The sequence below is a fragment of the Sprattus sprattus genome, assembly GCF_963457725.1.
Source record: "Sprattus sprattus genome assembly, chromosome: 17".
NCBI classification, from domain to species: Eukaryota; Metazoa; Chordata; class Actinopteri; order Clupeiformes; family Clupeidae; genus Sprattus; species Sprattus sprattus.
Genome location: NC_137915.1, coordinates 4,208,203 through 4,224,355, shown reverse-complemented (window position 1 = coordinate 4,224,355; position 16,153 = coordinate 4,208,203). Strand labels below are relative to the sequence as shown.

Below are 16,153 nucleotides of genomic sequence, written 5' to 3'. Positions count from 1 at the left end.
TACCAGCGCTCGGCTGGCTCCGGCAACTGGTCTGACGGGTTCTCCCCATCTGAGGAAAACCGGTCCGGCCGGTTCCTCCTTGTCCTGTTTCAAAGGCCAGCCGGCGCAGCGTGTAGGAGCCTGGTGCTGAGGGAGAGGCCCTGAGCTGCTACACACTCCACACACACACACACACTCTCTCTCTCTCTCTCTCTCTCTCTCTCTCTCTGAGCTGCTTCTGCTCTCTTGCTTTTCAATGTCTCTCACTCCATTTATCTCCCTTTCACTGGTTCTCACCCACTGTCTTGTGGTCGGACACACACACACACACACACACACACACACACACACACACACACACACACACACACACACACACACACACACACACACACACACAGACAGAGAGAGACACGACACACACACACACACACACACACACACACACACACGGATGATTGACTCTTCTCAGGCAAAGCCAGGCGTGTGAATACACAGAACTCCTTTATTAGACAGACATCAGACAGATTAAGAAGTGGTAGCCTGGAGGCAGAGAAATCCCCAGTGCCACTCCTCATGACCGGAGGGCCAGGAAGAGAAGAAGGGAGTGATGACAGGGCAGACGCCGTCATCTCCGGACAAACACTCCCATCAACCCTGACCCCTTAAACTCTACACACAACTCATAACTGTCAACAGAGCCCACCACCACCACCCCTACTCCACCTATGGCACATCATACACCAGAGGTTCTACACTGTGCGTCGACACACTCATGACTTATCAGACTTGGATCTTATCAAGCAAACACTACTTGATTGTATTCCCCAGTTCAGGTTTAAAAAAAAAAAAAAAAAAGGTAACACCTGTCCTTTAATCAGGCCATTTGTTCATCTGTGACCCACTGGTTACTGCTACCGTTTTGAATCCTCCATTTGTTTTTCCAAAGGTCAGGGTACATGTGTCATGTAGCTATTGTAAATCTTTACATCATAAAATGTATGATTAGATTAAATCCCTGTTCAGGGAAATAAACAGGGTTTATAGGGACACTCTTCCTGCTAAAGCCTGAAGGGAGGTGGCTGATTCACACACACACATGTGTAGTTAAGAGTCAAGCAAGGCAGGGAAAGCCCCAAGGCCAAGGATTTTCAAGAGAAAACAAATCAAAGAGAAGTCTGTTAACCACCTTCCTTTTTGTTCACAAACTAGCATCCTGACACTCATCATTTTGAGTCCTGTCTTCGAGACAATGAAGGCTCAACATCATATAAAGTCAAACATCTAAACAACAGCGTCACAATTTGCAGAGTTGCCAAGATTGTGACTAATCAGTTATCCCACTGATTCAAAAGAGGCTGCTGGCACATTGCCCTTTAATCTGCCCAACGAAAAGAACTGTGCCATTGCACCGGAACTGGAGAATATAAAGGGGGTTTGGTGAAGGCACTTAAGGGGGAACTCTCTGCAGCAAGACAAGCACTGACTTGTTGGGTGTGGCTGGCATATGATGCATAACATGCTTTGGGACAAGCTGGTGCCAGCCAAAAGCATTCCAGGGGAGGGTCTTCATCGTTGGTACAAATCACAAAACTACTCATTTCAGATTGGGGATGGATGTCAAGAAATAGTTTGAAAAAGATGTTTAATAAATAACACACAAATAAATAACACACACAACAAATGCAGACTGGCTTGAGTGTTTCATGGCAAACCAGTTCAAAAATACTTTGCTTGAAACTAAGGATGATCTACTTGCACATTTTAATTTCACAATATGTTGTAAAATAAAATTGTTATAAATGTTATAAAATGTTATAAAATTGAACATTATTAGTAGGGGTGGGTAAAAAAAAAATCGATTTTTCTCAATTCTCTCTAAAAGGATTCTGTCTCAAAAGTTTGTAACGATTTTGTTATTATTATTTTTTTTTTTTTTTTTAGTTTTTTTACACATCCATTTCATATTGAAATGCAAGCTGCATCGATTATTGCATTGCTCATAGAAAGTCAAAATTGTGACAAGAAAAAGCTTTTTCTCTAATAAAGAAAATAGAGAAGGTAATTCATCTGTTGATTTTCTTTAATTATCAAAGACAAAGTAGGAAGTGATTTTAGACTGAGTTGCAAACTGAAATGATTTAAAAGTCGAAATGCATCGATAATCGTTTTATCGGTTTAGAATTGATAATCGATAATTGGTTTAAAATCGATAATGAGTTTAGAATCGAATCGTTGACCTCTGAATCCGAATCTAATTGTGAGATGCCAAGAGATTCCCACCCCTAATTATTAGCCTACTGGCAATTAGTTGAACAAAAATATTACTCTGTAGTACACTTACAATTAGCCAGCCTCTTTTATAGCACGCTTTCTCTAAATATATAAATAAAGAAATTCAGGCGTTACAGTTGAGTGACTCACGCATACATTGAAGGTGACACATCAGACAAATGTCCTTATGATTTTAAACTTGACTTACTGCCCACAGTAGTAAAACTGAATTTTGAATATTGATAGTGTTATGTAAATAGGGCCACCAACCATCCGTCTCAGTATTTGCGTGTATAGGCTATACGTTCAAAGTTCATTCAAAGTTCATGACAAGCACTGGCCTCACCAAACTAAAGAAACAGCTTCTCTTACCCCCTTTCCACCAATACAAACTAGGTGCAAGTTCTGGCCTGGTGTTAGTGCTGGCTCAGACTTGTGAACCTTATAAGAATCGGTTTGCTTTTCAATGGGCTAACATAGGGCCACGTCATCACGTCACTGTATAAGGAGGGAGCTAGAACACGCCTTCATTACGTCAAGTCCAGGCTTTACTGCCATCCTTTCCAACACCTCCCCGACGAGACAGGGAGTTCACTTTGACCATCACAACCACTGATGTGAGAAATTAGCAGCTCGCTAAACATGTTTAGTTTTATAAAAATAGCAATGATAAAGTTAGTTAGCTAGTCATGCCCGAGGTAAGCGGTTCTTGGTTCTAAACCAGCAGAGTGTTTCCTAGGCGAGAGCCAGTTCTGTGGCTGTCAAAATGCTAAGAACCGGTTTGAGATTAGGCACCAGCCCACAAACGGCCTTGGTAGAAAAGGAGTATACAACTAGAATGCGTTTCGTGAACGAACTGCGAGAGTGTGCTTGCTCTGTGACAGAGAGAACAAGTGCCAATGAATTAACATGTATAAATTTACATCTACTCAATCAGTGTAGTGGGGCCTTCTTCCAATATATTTTAGCAAGCAACCAAGCTCAACCATTATATTTTGGCTCCACTGACGTTTAGACATATGAGGGTATCTTTGTTGTTCTGTTTTTGTTTGTTTGTTTGCTTGTTTATTGTGAAAGGGTCTAGTGTGTTACATTTGGTCATAGCCTAATAGTTCCAGAGTTTCGTTATACTGACTTACTGAGCTAAGTGAATTGTTGAAATTGTTATCTTGGTAAAAGGAAACATCTCTGCAACAATATTGGAATGAATGCGGTTACATAGCCAGCTTTACTTAAAGTTTATTGTAAGATAGGCCTATATGTTAGACTTAATGCAGTTCTCTCTCAACAGTGATGTCTGGCTTGTTATATGTTTTATCCATATAAGGAGGGGGCAGCTAAACTCGAAGACTCTCAGAAAATATCTAAAGTGTAGCTCACTAAACTAGAAATATATTGAAATGCCATGAGATGTAGGCCTACCACTAACCATTTCACATTTACAGACATAAACCTATAGACATGACACAAAACATCTTCCAAAGACTTTATTATCTCAGCTGCATTATTCAGTAGCACAAAGTAGTCTATTACATTCATATGTACTTCATGTAACCCTGCCATAGCGATACAACACCTTTTTGACAGCCTATATAGCCTAATTGCAAAATTAAATATATAAATAAATACTACACTGAAATAACGCAAACAAAGTGAATCTACAGTGAGCCAACGCTCGTCCACTGACAGTGTGGAAGAATGACAGCGACGTGAGCCAGGCCACATTCCAAGATTACGTTACTAGAAATGTCACTTTACATGAGCTTTGTTCATAAGCCATGCAGTCCATAAAATAGGAATACTCTGTGTACTAACAGTATAGTAAGACCGGTCATATGTTCAGAGAGCTTTCTAGCAACCAACAAGTTACAAGTAGGATAAACATATTAGCGAAATCTGCGTTGTCGACAGACCATCGTTTTGACTGGAGTTTTGATGTGCTTGTTAGCACCAAGTGGATTACCTCATCTACAATACATATGGGCTTGGACTCAAATCACTAGTAGGCCTACTTCACGATCTTCTATGGTTACCAGCAGATAAGGTAAATAATAATCGCCATATTTGCTTTAATGTTTTATAGAGTAAGAGGCTATGTGTAGGCTATTAGCTAATCAGAAATGTTGTAGATGCCAGAGTTGGCAACTATGGCTCAGATTTAGGTTGTTATCCATCAACATTCATTTTACAACTTACATTAGTTTCGTTGTCATTCGACTCGAAAATCTCTGGCTCAATTTGGCAAAGCACTACTGCTCTCTCCAGGGTAAACATACGTGGACCTCTCGGTGCTGTCATTTTGCCAATCTGGCTGGCTGAGGTAATCGAGTGATTAGAGAAGGCTAAAAAGTGGAATACTAAGCAGTTTGTAGCGGGAAAAATTGAGAGTGAAATGTAACAAATTATACTGTATAATTACCAATGTCACAAATAGCTTAGCGGTAATATGAATAGCTTAAATGGGATGGCTACATTAGCCAGCTAGTTAGGAGAATCTCCGCTCTCTTTCTCTTATACCATCCTGTTCTGCAGCGAAGGCACATCACGTAATAACGTTATCATTTCTCAAAATAGTTAAATACAAATATATATATAGCTTTTAAGATAAAAATATGTCCAATAAGGCTTAAAGAATTAAATCAGGTGTGTAGATGAAGTTCAGCAACAGCATTTCTAGTGTTTATATCCATGATTGTATGCTGGTCGTCGCTGGCCGTCAACTGCCGTTACAGGAGAATACAGAGCTTCGCCTTAGTGGGTGACGTCACAATGGCTCAACCTTCCCCATGTTAGTCAATGAGAGAAAAAGGGGATGAAAAAGAGGGATAAAAAAGGAGTGGCAAAGAGTATCGCCACGAAAAGTCATAGCAGCCTGCACCGGATCGGGCCGGACATTTTGGTGTTTGAATGGCGTCTCTAGCTCAATCGGGCGAGGAGTAGTTAGCTGCAAGAAAAACGTACGGAATAAATAAAGAAAACTTGACGATAACAATACTGTGCTTCCCTTCGGGCAAGCACACTAATTATTTGGCCCGGGGACCAGTCATCAGCCAAATCACTACTGTTCTGCATTGTACTAGAAAATGCCAACCTGGACAGGGAAACGACTGATTTGTGTTCGCGTTGTTCTTGTTGTTCTATACAAAAAGGGGCCACAATGTTAGGAGCCGGTGAATGAACAAAGTTACCCATGAATTGGGGCACACAATAAACCCAGAAAAGTTATCAACGCATCCTGTTTGGACAACTCCAGAGTGTCCACCTCAAACGTCAAGGGCTCACATACCACAACACGATTTACACATTATCATTTTAAGACATCAATTGCTGAATGATACCAAAGAAGACAAACAAAAAGAATGGTCAAGGCCGCTCCATTCACATATAGCAAGCCACACAGCTCCAACTCCATAATTCAGCATAGGCTACAACAAGACAAGCATGGTTTGATACAAATCAGTTGTGAATTAAACACACAGACTGATTTTTTAAATGATAGATTTGGCCCAACTGCTGTTAATTGTTTATTGTCGTGGAGGAACACAACTCACCTAGTGGTGTCGGAGAGAAATTCCTCACATGATTCGTCCTCCGTGAGCACCACCTAGAGTGCAGGAAATTACTTACAGTAATTATTTCGCGGACAATGCTTATCCTGTAAATACTGACAACTGAGTGAGGTAACGCACACCTCAAATTGCAACAAAAGTTAAGAGACAAGAGTGACAACGCTAGCTAACTTTGTTAGTATATAGACCTATCGTTATGACAACAAAAGTACGACTATCAAGCTACATATTTGAAGATACAACTGGCGTTTTGTTATTATTATCCTCTAAATGAACTGACAAGTATTCAAAAAGTCAGTAATGTTAAGCGAACACCCCGGTTATGCCATCATGCAACCATACGTTAGCAATGAAGGTATATAGTGAGCCGTTACTGTTAGCTAACATTAAATCAACACGGCATAGATGTTTAACAAGATATTGCGGTAAAGCATAACTGAGCAAAGCGAACTTATATACAGTCATTGAAATGTCCATGTGAAGCCGTATACATGCATGAACAGTAAAAAGACGATACGTTACCTTGTGAAAGTTAGTTATTTCAGCTAAACCTCTTTCCACAAAGTTTCATAGAGCGCGCGTCACATTGCATTGTGGGATACAGGGATATTTAGATTTCCGGTTCCTCTAGACGTTTTTTAAAGAGCTGAATGTTTGTGGGTGTTGTTAGCTCTATGACTGTAAACACTTATATGTGAAATGCCAATAGTGTCTAAATCCTTAATGGCATTTTGTATTGACATCAGTCTGTATGCCAGACGTTGAACTAGCAACAGTTAGATGAGATTTGCACAAAGCAATGACATTGTAATAACATACGAGTTATATGATGTTTCGGCTCTAATGATTCACTTTAACACTCTATCAGACGGCGGGTGTAGACTTGTGCATTTCATATCATAATGCCTCATTGTAGTGTTCCCTTTTATTCAGAAATGTTGTCACACAAATCAGTGATATACACGCTGAATCCCACCTACGACAATGTGTATTTCATGTGATAGATACACTTAATCATATTAAAAGAGAGAGGAAAAAACACAATGACCCCCTTTTCTCCTCACTTCCCTCTGCTCGGCTAGCTCCGGAAGTACAGCCAAACTTTACTCCACAGAAGAAAACAGCAGTTGTTGGGGAGTAGAAGTAAACGATAAAGTGAGTTTTTATAAGTAATCGGTTTATTTGCGACTAAGTTACTATTCTGCAAAATCAATGTATATCGTGAATGGTCGCACATATATTTTAAGCTGTGACTGCCAAACAAGCTCCTTATTCCTCGTTTGTTTGCTGGCTTGCTTGTTGACTGTGCTAGCTACCTATAGCTAGGTTAGCTAGTTGATGATCAGTTGTCGGAAAAAAGCTAGAAGTACCAATTTGTCATCAGTCCGCTATAATCGTTTCACGACACACTTAGACATTAGAGACGTGGAATAGCCTGTCAAAGAGCATGTAGACAAAGTAAGGTGTGCTGAACACTCATGATGGCAATTTTGAAAGATGACTAGCTAGCTAGCAACTAGCGTAGATAGTCTTCTAAAGCGGACCTGTGACTTGAGCCAGATAAGTAGCCAACTAAACATTAGTAGGTTTCTAAAGGGAGCATCTTCTGTGAGATATCGATCTCACTTAGGTTATCTCATCTTAGGGGACTGCAGAATGGTTAAGTGACTACCAGCTCTATTGAGATGAGTTAGCTTGTAGTTATTATTTTAAGCCAGGCTTTTTTGCGAGTGAGCCATTCACTCACCCAGTCTCCTTATTAGCTCTCCGGCTAGCCTTCAGAATTAATAGTTACCAAGCCGGGGTTTTTCAGTTTTATTTTGCTTCAGCGTACCTTGTTTGAACTATAAGGGCTCACTATTTGTAAATGTATAATTTGATCCTTCAAAATGCATGCCTGTCTCAGGGAGTATTCTGGAGATGTAGGCACAGGCCTTGTGTTTTCGTATGACGTGCCATTTAAAATTTACCAAAATCGTGTGCTGGCATGATATTTAAGGTTTGAGGTACAAAATTACCATTCCATGCAATGAAAATGAAAATGTAATAAAAATTAAAAAGATAGTTGTTGGAGTAATCCTATGGATGTCATAATGTATAGAAAGCCAGTGATCGATTATAGGTACATTTAACGTTGATTTAACGTTGATTGCAGTCATAGATTTGATGTGTGTTCGAATACTGAGTTGCACTCATATTCTGGTCTACTTTAGTTGTAATGTAAACAGTGAATCACCTTCATTTAATGGTATAATACTTAGCCTAAATAATTTGCTCAGTAGAGATTTATTTTGAGATTGGTTGTTATAATGAACCGGAGATGGTGACAAAATGTCTGTAAACATCTAGTGTAGTTCGATTTTAGTTTCGAAGCTAATTTTTTTCAATGTGTCTTTCTTTTTGCAGAATGCCAGCTTATAAGAGAAGGGTACAATCAGTTGAAGGACTTACTAAAAAGAGAAAGCTGGACCAGCAACCGGGGACAGAGGCCAGCGATGCTACCGAGACTCCACGCAGGTCACTGCGAGCAGCAGCATCACAAAAAAAGAGGATGGAGGATCAACAGTCCAAGGAGTCGCTCAAGGGAGAGGAGAATACCAGTGGCTCCCGTCAGTCAGCCAAGCGCAGGGGACCTGTGAAGGGTTGGAAACGGCGGAGGCAGGCACAACACGCAGCAGAACAGGGAGCTACAGTAAAGCCAGAACACTCCGAGGATCCTGAAATTTCTGTACAAATTCGAGAGTCAATTCCGAGAAAGAGAACTAGAAGGAAGAACCTGAAGGAGAAGGAGGGCGAGGGTGCTGTAAAAATACGACGTCCTGTTGGTCGCCCTCCGTCCAATGGCCTAGGGAGCTACAAAAAGAAGTATAACCCAAAGGAAACAGACATTTCTGTCAGGTTAGAATCAACAGGTTTACAGCTGGTACTAGACCTCATACAGATAGATCACAGCTACGGCAAGCCCATTAAAATTACAACTTTGAAACCCCAGCCAGTAAAGACTGTTGTTCCTTCACCTGAGAGAAAGGAAAGCCAAGTCATGGAAGGGCCTAAGGAGGAAGCCATATTGGAGCATCAATCTGTGGAACCCACACAGGACAATACAGTGGCCACAACAGATACACAGCAGATAGGTAAAGAAGAAAAGCCAACGGATCATAAAGAACCAGATTCTGTGGCCTGCACCACAAGTGTGGACGCTCTGAAGGACAGTCCAGTACCTGCATCAGAGGTCGGGGAGCAAGTTGAAAAGGTGGCAGTTAAAAAGGACAGTCCAGTACCTGCATCAGAGGTCGGGGAGCAAGTTGAAAAGGTGGCAGTTAAAAAGGACAGTCCAGTACCTGCATCAGAGGTCGGGGAGCAAGTTGAAAAGGTGGCAGTTAAAAAGGACAGTCCAGTACCTGCATCAGAAGTCGGGGAGGAAGTGGAAAAGGTGGCAGTTAAAAAGGACAGTCCAGTACCTGCATCAGAGGTCGGGGAGCAAGTTGAAGTCCTCCAAGTTGAAAAGGTAGCAGATAGAAAGGAAGAACCACCGACTCCTGCTAGTGAGAAAGTAGAGGTTCCAAATACAGAAGATGCAGCCGTGACTGACCAGACTGCGGAATCTCTAAAGGATATTCCGGTGTCTACCTCAGAGGTGAAAGAGGAGAGTAACGGTAACCAGGAAGAGCACAAGGAAGCCGCCGCAGTTTCTACTCCTGAACCGGACGAAACATTGGAAGAGCCCATTAACCCCTCTGATCAGCTGAAACCAGTCCCAGAAGAGTCTAGCACTTGCACCGATCCACCCAGTTCAAAAGAGACTGACGTGACGACAACATCACTCATTTGCAGTGTGGCTGATTCTCCAGAGGGACCAAATAACGCGCCCCCCTCACCAGAGCTGGAATGTTCCTCAGACACCCAACCGATGGACATAGACGACATCGAGATTGAGATCGAGAACTGTGTGGTGGAAGTGATGAGTGAGAACCTGCTCGGCTCACTCGATAGCCAGCATGATGCCCTGGATAAGGTAGCACTTGGACTACTGAGGTCCTCAGGTGCGTCTAAGGTGGTGAGGGCCCTGTCAAAGGACTCCGTCACCGGGAAGAGCACGGCAGGGGGTCAGCCCAGGAAGCAGGCCATGAATCCTCAAGCCAGGACCAAAGCTCGTCTGGCTGCGCAAGCAGAAGCAATGGCCGCAGCCTCGAAGAGAGCTGCTCACAGGCAGCTGAACATCCTGGCCCTGTGTGAGGAGATCGCTGATGACATTGCGTCGGACACTAATTTAATCAAGGAGATAACAAAGGAGAAGGAGAAGGAGAAGGAAAAAGAGGTTGCTCAAACTGTAGCAGCACTGCCGTCACAAGCAGCAGCCCTAGCGGTCAGAGATGAAACGACTGCAACCCCTGCAACGCAGAAAGATGTAGCCGAGTCCAAGGAATCGGAAGCAACTCAGTCCCCTCTCGGCTCTAAAGGGCCCCCGCGGACCGGCGAGCCCGAGGAGAAGGCCCCGGAACCACCAGCGGCCCAGCCTGAGGCGGAGACGCCCAAGAGGCGTTTCTTCCTGAGCCAGATAACCGTTCCACTGAAGGTCCACGAGAAGAAGAAGCTCTCGCGGTACCAGCGGCTGCGGCAGGTGGAGCTCCAGAGGGACAAGCTGACATGGACACGGGTCAAGAAACTGAAGTCCGATCAGGCCAGTCAGAACCAGCCTCTCGGAGAGGAGCCTTGGTTTTCGGCTTCTACCACTGCTGCTCCTTCCACACCTGCTCCTGTTCCTGCTCCTGCTCCTGCTCCTGCTCCCGCTCCCGCACCTAGTCTTACTCCCACTTCTGTTTCTGCTCCTGCTCCTGTTTCTTCTCCTGTTCCTGCTCCTGCTGCTGCTTCTGTTATTAATACTCCCACCCCAGCTGCCTCCTCTAGACCCGACCGGACCCCTAAGCATCCTGTTTCGAAGGAGAATACCCCCAAACCGTCTAACAAACCTGTACCCAAGAGAGCGCTCCCTCCAGTTCGTTCTCCTCGATCAAATGGGCTGACTGTCCCAAAGACGCGTCCTCCAGTCGAGTACAAACCTTATACCCCCAGGCCCAAGTACTCTGCTGATGACTTCGTGCTGGATGGCTTAGATGACGAGATCCCGAAGCCTGCCGTGCCCAGCAATGGGAAACACGAGGTAATGAGGAAACGTTGTGGCTGTCCACACCGTTATCATCAACATGTCATATTTTAAGGATAAGGGATTTTGATTATTGTTGTCGTAACTATTTATCCATGTGTAATCTTTCTGACATGTTTTTTTTTTTTTCTTTTTCTGTTTCTTGTCATTATACCTTACAGAGCAATGTAGCACAGACTTCTATCACCCAGTCCAAAGGGTCCACAGTGAGTGTCGCACAGAAGCAGCTTTGTGTTAAATCACCTGCAGGTAAAGCCGTCTTAAAGCGTTAGGGGCATCAGTTCAGCCCAGTTTATCACACCTAAGAGACCATGTTGTTTGTAAATTAAATAGAGAACTCGATACTTCAAATGTTCTTTAATATGTTTTGCAAAACACTAACTGCATTTTATCAAACCATGTAGATAAGGAAGTAAAGCCACCAGCTCAAACGGATCAATCAAAGCCATCGTCCGGAGAGATTGTCCAGTAAGATACAGGAATTTTTCTTGTGGTCATACATTCATTCATTCACAGCATCAGCTGTTAAATATAATTATCTTCTTTATGATGTGTTTGTTCCTGCTCATTGCATATCGTGATTGACTGTGCAACGTTGTATGCTCATGTGTTTTTTAAACATAGAAAGTAAGTGTTAAATATAAAAAAAGTAAAATATTGTGCTAATTTGAGTATATGTATTTTACAGGCCTAACTGTGGTCCTCAGTCTGATGCAAAGCTCCAGAAAGATGTGAAGAAGGAGGCCAGCAAAGGAAGCCAGCAGACCACAACCGTGAGTCTTAGGCCGAATCTCGATTCTTCTCCTTGCCCCTTTTGCTTAATCTTGTCTTAGTCTTAACCCTAGCACTTGCAAGTGTAAGGGCCAAGGGCTGAGATCTTTCCCCTATGAAATGAGACGCCACTAGGTTTCGGGTACGTCATGCGTGACTATGAGCTATGAAACTAGCGATTTAAAAAAAAGTCTAATGAAGAACATGGTTGCAAATATATGTGTATACAACTGTGTAGAGCACGAAACAAGACTGTCGTCATTTTTAAATTAATTATAAGCCAAAAATGCTTACATGCAGTGTATGTAGCATGATAGCTGGCAAGCTACCATATAAGCCAATGGAGTGGTGGTATACGCGCTAATTGTATCGGTAAAACTACCGTTTGAAAGTTTCAGTTAAGACCGACAATTCTATGCATCGCTCGTGTAGTACATTTCAGATCAAACCGAGTCATTATAAACATATAAAAAGTTGTGTAGATAGCTTTATTCATGTAAAATATTCCTCGCTTCAAGCAGCCATGTTTTTTTGAAAATTCCCGAGCTGGTTTCGCGGTGTGCTCTGGGATAGCCCTTGGAGTTAAGGTAGCCCTCCGATCATCTCAAAAACGAGGGCCATACACCCCTTAACCTTACTCCTTAATCTTGATCAAATTGGGTATTGAGACAACACTAGCTCTCACATGAACGCGCAATTTCAAGGGTAAGGGGTAAGATAAGGGGTAAGGGGAAGTATTGAGATTGGGCCTTAATATAGCGTCAATATCGAACATCCCCTTCTGCTACAGCCTTTTATCGAACAGAGGGGCCCCAGATGGACGCACTGGGTTGATTTTCACCCGCACAGTCGTGTCTGGCTTTCTTTTTTTTCTGGATTTATTTTTGGGCTTTTATCAATACTTGAAGTGAAGAGTGGGACAGGAAATGAGAGGGAGAAGAGGTGGGGAGTGGACAGGAGAAATGACATCAGGCCGGAATCGAACCTGTGTCCTCCACGGGCATCAAGCCCGATTGTGGTCGGGGCTACTGTTTGCGCCACAGTGCCCCCCGTCATGTCTGGCTTTAAATGACGGATTATGCAGAGTAGTCATTGCTCACCATTCTCCCAGGCACATCATTCACATCGCTAGTTAGGCTTCTGTTCTCTGGAAAGAAACGTAGAAACGTCTCTGCAGTACATTTCTCCTTGCACAGAGCTAAACCGAGATAAACTCTACTGACAGTGAATGTGATGGTGCTGTCCTGCCCTGCCTTAGGATCTAACTTCTTTGTTACATTGTGTGTGTGTGTGTGTGTGTGTGTGTGTGTGTGTGTGTGTGTCTGTGTCTGTGTCTGTGTCTGTGTGTGTGTCTCTGTGTTTATCTGTGTGTCCGTGTGTTTGTGGTGTGTCTGTGTCTGTGTGTGTGTGTGTGTGTGTGTGTGTGTGTGTGTGTGTCTCTGTCTCTCTCTCTCTCTCGCTGTCTGTCTGTCTGTCTCTGTGTGTGTGTGTGTGTGTGTGTGTGTGTGTGTGTGTGTGTGTGTGTGTGTGTGTGTGTGTTGTAGGACTCTGGACAGAAGCCCTTTGGGTCAGTGCTCTGCAGTGTGTGTGGAATGCTATACTCTGCTTCCAGCCAAGAGGACGAGTCTCAGCACTTGCTTTTCCACAACCAGTTCATCAGCGCCGTTAAATACGTGGTGAGGAGGAGCACATATGCACACACACACACACACACACACACACACACACAAACACTCTCAGACACACACACACACACACACACTCACACACACACTCACACACACAATGAGATGTCCACATGGAGCACACCCTTGCTCACACTTACCCATGCCTACAGACCAACACACACTTGATTAGAAAGCATCATTTGAAATGTGAACAAGAGTGGAAGACACCTTCAGACCCTCAAGACTGTCATATTATATATTTGATATACATATCAGTCCTGTCAGATTTCAGTGACCAATACCAAACCTGGTTTCTGACTCCCTCAGGGCTGGAAGAAAGAGAGGATTCTGGGAGAGTACCCAGATGGCAAAATCATTCTTGTACTTCCCGATGACCCCAAGTATGCACTGAAAAAGGTACGTTTGTCAGCCCTTGCTCTTCAACCCCTCAGGCCTACTTCAGAGAAGCAGAATCTGCCCTTTATTAAGATTTGTAATTACTAAATGGGGTATGATATTATTGTTGTTATTATGTGTCTGAGATGGTAATGTGTCTGGTGATGGCTTTGAGTAACCATAGTAACCCTCCTCTCATCTCTCTGCCCAGGTGGAGGAGATCAGGGAGATGGTGGACAATGACCTGGGCTTCCAGCAGGTCGAGACCAAGTGCCCCTCCCAGACCAAGACCTTCCTGTTCATCTCCAGTGACAAGAAGGTGGCAGGCTGCCTCATCGCGGAGCACATTCAGGAAGTGAGACATGTCTGAGTTGTCTGCATATGTGCTCGAGTCTGTTTTTCCACAGCGCTTTTTTTTTCTCTTCAGGTTTTGATGCTAGATAAGCATTCCATGTGGTTACCTTAACAACAGGCTGCAGTGTGGCCTAGATTAATAATGTGCGCTGTGATCTAGTTCAAATCCTCTTGCATTCAGAGATCTGAATAAATGGCTCTAATTTTATCATCTGAAGAAGTGTGAGTGCTTGTCCTTAGGATGAGAAGTCCAAAGAAAAGTTGTGTTGGTCTAGTCTGTGAACTTCCTCGGCAATGAAAAATGAACATAGGATGAACAAAGAATTTTAACTGAAATCGTCAAATGATATGTAGTAATGGGTATAACAACAACAACAATAATAATAATAATAACGTTATTGTTTACATTCATTGTTTACGGCGTATGTGGTCAGTGACTGTCTTGCCGTCTCCCTCTCCGTTCTGCAGGGCTACCGGGTGATAGAGGAGCCGGGGCCGGAGGGCTCGGAGGGGGAGAAGATGATGTTCGAGCGGCAGCGGGCCTGGTGCTGCTCAACCAACCCCGAGCCAGCGCTCTGCGGCATCAGCCGCATCTGGGTCTTTAGTCTTATGAGACGGAAGGGCATCGCCTCGCGCATGATCGAATGTCTCAGGTGAGTCCTAGCCCCATCATCTGACTACTTTTGAATACTTAAAGACAAACCCAACAAATGTGTTGGAGAAGCAATAGTTATTAATTTAAGTGACGCAAGTTAGTTTTCATGCAGTAACATCATTTTCTGTATCAAATTGTAGGAATAACTTCATCTATGGTTCCCACCTGAGCAAAGAAGAGATTGCCTTTTCAGACCCCACACCTGACGGAAAGCTCTTTGCCACCCAGTACTGTGGCACCTCCCAATTCCTGGTCTATAACTTTGTCAGTGGGAACCGTTCAACTTGACCCTGCCATTAACCCCCCCATGTGTGTAACCCCTCCCCCCCAGATCACTGACTGAACCATGTAAGTTTTGGGATGAGAAATCATGGCCTGGATTTAAAACGAACGGCAATTATGTATCAAGCTCATTCTGAATGGGCTAGAGCACACAGAGACCTGCAGTGGACACGGCACAGCCAATCTCACTTATGTGGAACGCTGTCACCGGTTTGAACGGAGCGAACCAAGCGAAGCAGACGCTGTCGGCCCTTCGGCGAGAGACTGGCCAAGTGTTTTTACCACAAAGTCTGGCCAGTGAAATTAAGCCGAAAAGCATTTCACGTTATATAATCACTTGCTCCGTGAGAGAGTCTGATGGTGTTCGCTCAGGTTCAAGTTTTTGAGTGGATCATGAACTTCGCTTGGACCTCCCAACAGGTGTCATTTATCCCCAAGCACATCAGCAACCCCAAACTGGTTTCCTCTCTCCATACTCAGTCGTGAGACTTTGCACCGACGGTTCGAAACGCTAGCTGTGGGCAACGCCTTCTGGCCGGGAGAGGAAACCCTCACAACTACTTTTAGAATCTCAGGTTCCAAAACATCAATGAGTGATCCTTTTTGTTGGTTTAAAACCTTTAAAATTGTACTGTTAAACATTTTAAAAGAGAAATATTTTCTTGGCATTTTTCTTTTTATGATGACAGAATTTTGGTGTTTTAAAAGTTTACACAAATGAAATTGACAGCAATAGACACATTTGATAACAGTAACATTGTGTAATTGACCTAGTGTACAAAATGGAGATTAGATGACATAGCTATACAAATAGCTGTATAATGTAACCTGTTAAAAAAAAGTCTAATAAAAGGCGTCCTTTAACAGTGTGTTAGAACATCATTGTTTTTATTGCATAAATCCAATAATGCCGGCTGCTTTTCAATATTGTCCAAAAAGTCAACATGAGCAGTTATTCATTGTACATTCTGCAAAAAAATTTGGTTCAAATCTTTAGTAAGCTTTCTGGAAAATGCATGATTGTGATTGATACACCGCTGTG

The 16,153-nt window shown here is 43.2% G+C and overlaps 1 protein-coding gene across 1 annotated transcript; it reads left to right on the top strand.

The window, feature by feature from the left end:
• Nucleotides 1–6,884: 6,884 nt before the first annotated feature.
• esco1 (establishment of sister chromatid cohesion N-acetyltransferase 1) lies at nucleotides 6,885–15,893 on the top strand. Its single transcript, XM_080855276.1, has 10 exons — nucleotides 6,885–6,977; nucleotides 8,229–10,983; nucleotides 11,148–11,235; nucleotides 11,391–11,454; nucleotides 11,675–11,759; nucleotides 13,302–13,433; nucleotides 13,752–13,841; nucleotides 14,032–14,175; nucleotides 14,643–14,827; nucleotides 14,970–15,893. Exons 2-10 carry the CDS (start codon nucleotides 8,230–8,232, stop codon nucleotides 15,115–15,117), a joined length of 3,690 nt encoding a protein of 1,229 aa, XP_080711402.1. The 5' UTR covers nucleotides 6,885–6,977; nucleotide 8,229; the 3' UTR covers nucleotides 15,118–15,893.
• The last annotated feature ends 260 nt before the right edge of the window (nucleotides 15,894–16,153 follow it).

Coding starts and splice junctions, on each gene's coding strand:
- esco1 (XM_080855276.1), top strand. CDS start 8,230: ATGCCAGCTTATAAGAGAAGGGTACAATCAGTTGAAGGACTTACTAAA. Junction 14,176..14,642: donor TCGCGGAGCACATTCAGGAA/GTGAGACATGTC, acceptor TCCGTTCTGCAG/GGCTACCGGGTGATAGAGGA. Junction 14,828..14,969: donor CGCATGATCGAATGTCTCAG/GTGAGTCCTAGC, acceptor ATCAAATTGTAG/GAATAACTTCATCTATGGTT.